Here is a 2,718-nt window from a genome sequence, read left to right on the forward strand (position 1 = left end):
GCCCGGCCGGGCCGCTCGGAACCCGCCTTCCCATCCGCTGGCAGAGCCCAGAGAGACCCATGGAGTGGGGGGTCCCCTGGCACCCTGCCTTGAGCCTGCACCCCCGGCAGAGCAGCCGGGAGGGGTGAGCACCCACTGGCCCCCCAGTGCCCCCGTGTCCCAAGTGCAGGCAGACCTCGGGGATTGCCACCAAGGCGACTGAGCTCAGTGCTGGGCAGCAGCAGGATCCCCTAAGGGAACCTGGCTCTGCACCCCCAGAAGGGTCCCGGACCTGACCCAGCAGCTCTGCAGCTGAGACGCGTCGACCCGCAGCATCTGCCCGGGGATCAGTGCTGGCACCTCCCTGCTGCCCAGCCGTGCCAGGGCAGCTGGGCAGTGGGGACACAAGCAGTGGTGTGACACCTGAGGGACATCGCAGGGCCTTGCGAATGGAGCAAGGACAAGCTGGAGGAGGGGACACTAATGCAAGAGCTGTTTCAGCAGTTTCCCCCTGCTCCTCGATGGCAAAAGGGGAACCAGCAGCCACATGTGCTCTGCCCACAGGAGCTGGCTCTCCTCCCCATGCCTGTCCAAGGCTGGAACAAACTCCTGCTGTGAGAAGTGGCCAGGGACACAGACACTGGGACTTTCCAGAGCACATGCCCAGCCATGTGTCCATGCTGCAGCCCAGGCTTTACCCAGCCTTTGCTAAGAGGGGTCTGTGCCAGGGCACTGGGACCCTGCCCACTGCAACCAGTTGCAAGCTGCCCTAGGAGCTTGCAAGAAGAGATGATCTACCAGAAACCTCCTCCAGCCCCCAGGCTGGGAAGTAACACCTCCAAAAGGCAGCGACATCAGTCCTGCCTCATTGGAGAAGAGCAATGGGGTGAGCCCAGCATCCTGTGCCACTGGCCACAGTGGGACCCACACACAGGCCTGTGCCCATGACAAGGGTAGACACACAGGATTAAACACATCAGTATCCAGAGGATGCTCTGCTAAGCCCCAGCACAAGCAGCTCTAGATAAAGAGATGGAGGCAGAGCCGGCACTGAGCTCCAACACTTCCCAATCCTGTTAGTGCCAACCCAGCCACCTTCACCACCTGTGTCCATGCTCCACCAGCCCCTGAAGGACATTGCTTTGGTCCCCCAGGGGCTCCTCCCAACCCCGCTTCTCCAGGACAACCCTCTGCTATCCCTGCCGGCCCCCAGGGACAGAAACCATCACCCACAGCACCACCCATCACCAAACCAGGCACCGGGGGGTCAGGGCAGGGGCTCCCAGGGTTGTGCCCAACGTTCTGCTGGGGGACAAGGATCCCCAAGCCAGGGAGGGGGCTTGGACCCTGCCCCTGGACAGGGTCCTTCGGGCGGCAGAGGCTCGGCAGTCGCCCCTCCTTCCGTCCCTCCCCAGGGCCCGAGCTGGGTGCCGGCAGGAGGATGCCGCAGGGGCCCTGGGGAGAAAAAGGGGAACGCCACTCCTCTCGCCTCCTCTGCCTCAGCATCCGGGTTAAGAGCTTAACTCTTTCCAAGACAAAAAAACCCTTCAGGTTTCCCAGCCCGGCCTCCTCTCCCTGCCAACCCCCAGCCCGGCACACCCCGGGACGGCAGCCTCCCCTCTGCCCCTGGGCTTCATGGAAACTACTATTCTGGAAAAAAAAACACCCACATTTTTTCCCTTTGGTTTCCTGCTCTGTAGCTCTCCGAGCATCCCTTCCGTGAAACATCCTGGATAAACTCCAAACGGCTTCCCCAGGATGCTCTCCGAAGAGCAGAGGGCGGGAAGGGGTTAAATCTAAGTTCCCCAGAAGAAGCGGGGGGGACGGGACAGAGTGTCCTTCCCCGGCTGGTGGCTCCGTCCCCAGGTGCCGCTAGATGGAGCCGGCAGCCCGGCGGAGTGGCCCCTGTCCCCAAGGGTCCCGCGGAGCAGGGGACCCAGGGGACCTCAGAGACCCCGCAAGCCCGGCTGGGCTCCAGCACCCGGCCCCGCTCTCTTCCCAGCCCGTGCTTTCCTGGCTCTGCCGCCACAGGGCAGGGACACAACGTGGCATCCTCTCCAACAGCAGCACAACAGGGAGGGTGCTGCTTCCCAGAGGGCCAGCGGGGTTTGGGACACCACGGGACAGTCCCCCAGGTCACAGCAACACCGACACTGCCAGGCACCCACAGCCCCAGCTTCAAGCACACCTGGTGAACGCTGTGTCCCCGAGCACCTACCCCTGTCCCCAGGCCGTCGGTGGGTGTGGGGGAGACACCGTCCCCGCTCTCCTGGCTGCGGGCGCTGAGCTGGGGGGACATGGTGGGCGACTCGTCGATGTAGGGCATGGTTTCCGAGCCCTCGGGCAGTGCCTTGGGCTCCTCGTTGCCCTCAGCGTCGTACTCATCTGCACCATAGTTGAAGTCTGCCAGGGAAAACAGAGGGTGGTGGTGAGAATCCAGGCAGTGGCAGCGCTGAGAGTCACCACATGGTCACCACAACCACCCCAGCCCATGGTTACCTGCAGGTGACTGACCCTGTGGCCAACATCCAGGGCCATGGATCAACACCCAGACCCGCTGCCCACTCCAGCCCTACCAGCCTCAGCTGCCTGCATTCTGCCTGCCTGCCTCACAGGGCATCACACAGAGCATCCTTGGCCCCGCCGGGCATCCTCTGCTCGACACACTTCCCTATATTTGCATAATTAATGGTACTGAGAGGCCGTGGGCCTCGTCTGTGCAGGGACAGCTGCTCTGCC

At 63.2% G+C, this 2,718-nt stretch overlaps 1 protein-coding gene across 2 annotated transcripts in view; it reads right to left on the reverse strand.

Annotated features, from left to right (window-relative positions):
- ABR (active BCR-related) overlaps positions 1–2,392 on the reverse strand; it is a 24,008-nt gene extending 21,616 nt beyond the window's left edge. Inside the window, exon 1 of one of the 2 annotated variants that reach the window (XM_010009090.1) lies at positions 2,198–2,392. In XM_010009090.1, the coding sequence (XP_010007392.1) occupies positions 2,198–2,305 (108 nt within the window). In that variant the 5' untranslated portion in view covers positions 2,306–2,392. Of the gene's footprint in view, positions 1–2,193 lie in introns of both variants that reach the window. The other variant, XM_010009091.1, reaches the window with a different exon arrangement.
- Between the last annotated feature and the right edge of the window lie 326 nt (positions 2,393–2,718).

This window comes from Chaetura pelagica, unplaced genomic scaffold (assembly GCF_000747805.2).
Source record: "Chaetura pelagica isolate M959 unplaced genomic scaffold, ChaPel_1.0 scaffold72, whole genome shotgun sequence".
Taxonomy (NCBI): domain Eukaryota; kingdom Metazoa; phylum Chordata; class Aves; order Apodiformes; family Apodidae; genus Chaetura; species Chaetura pelagica.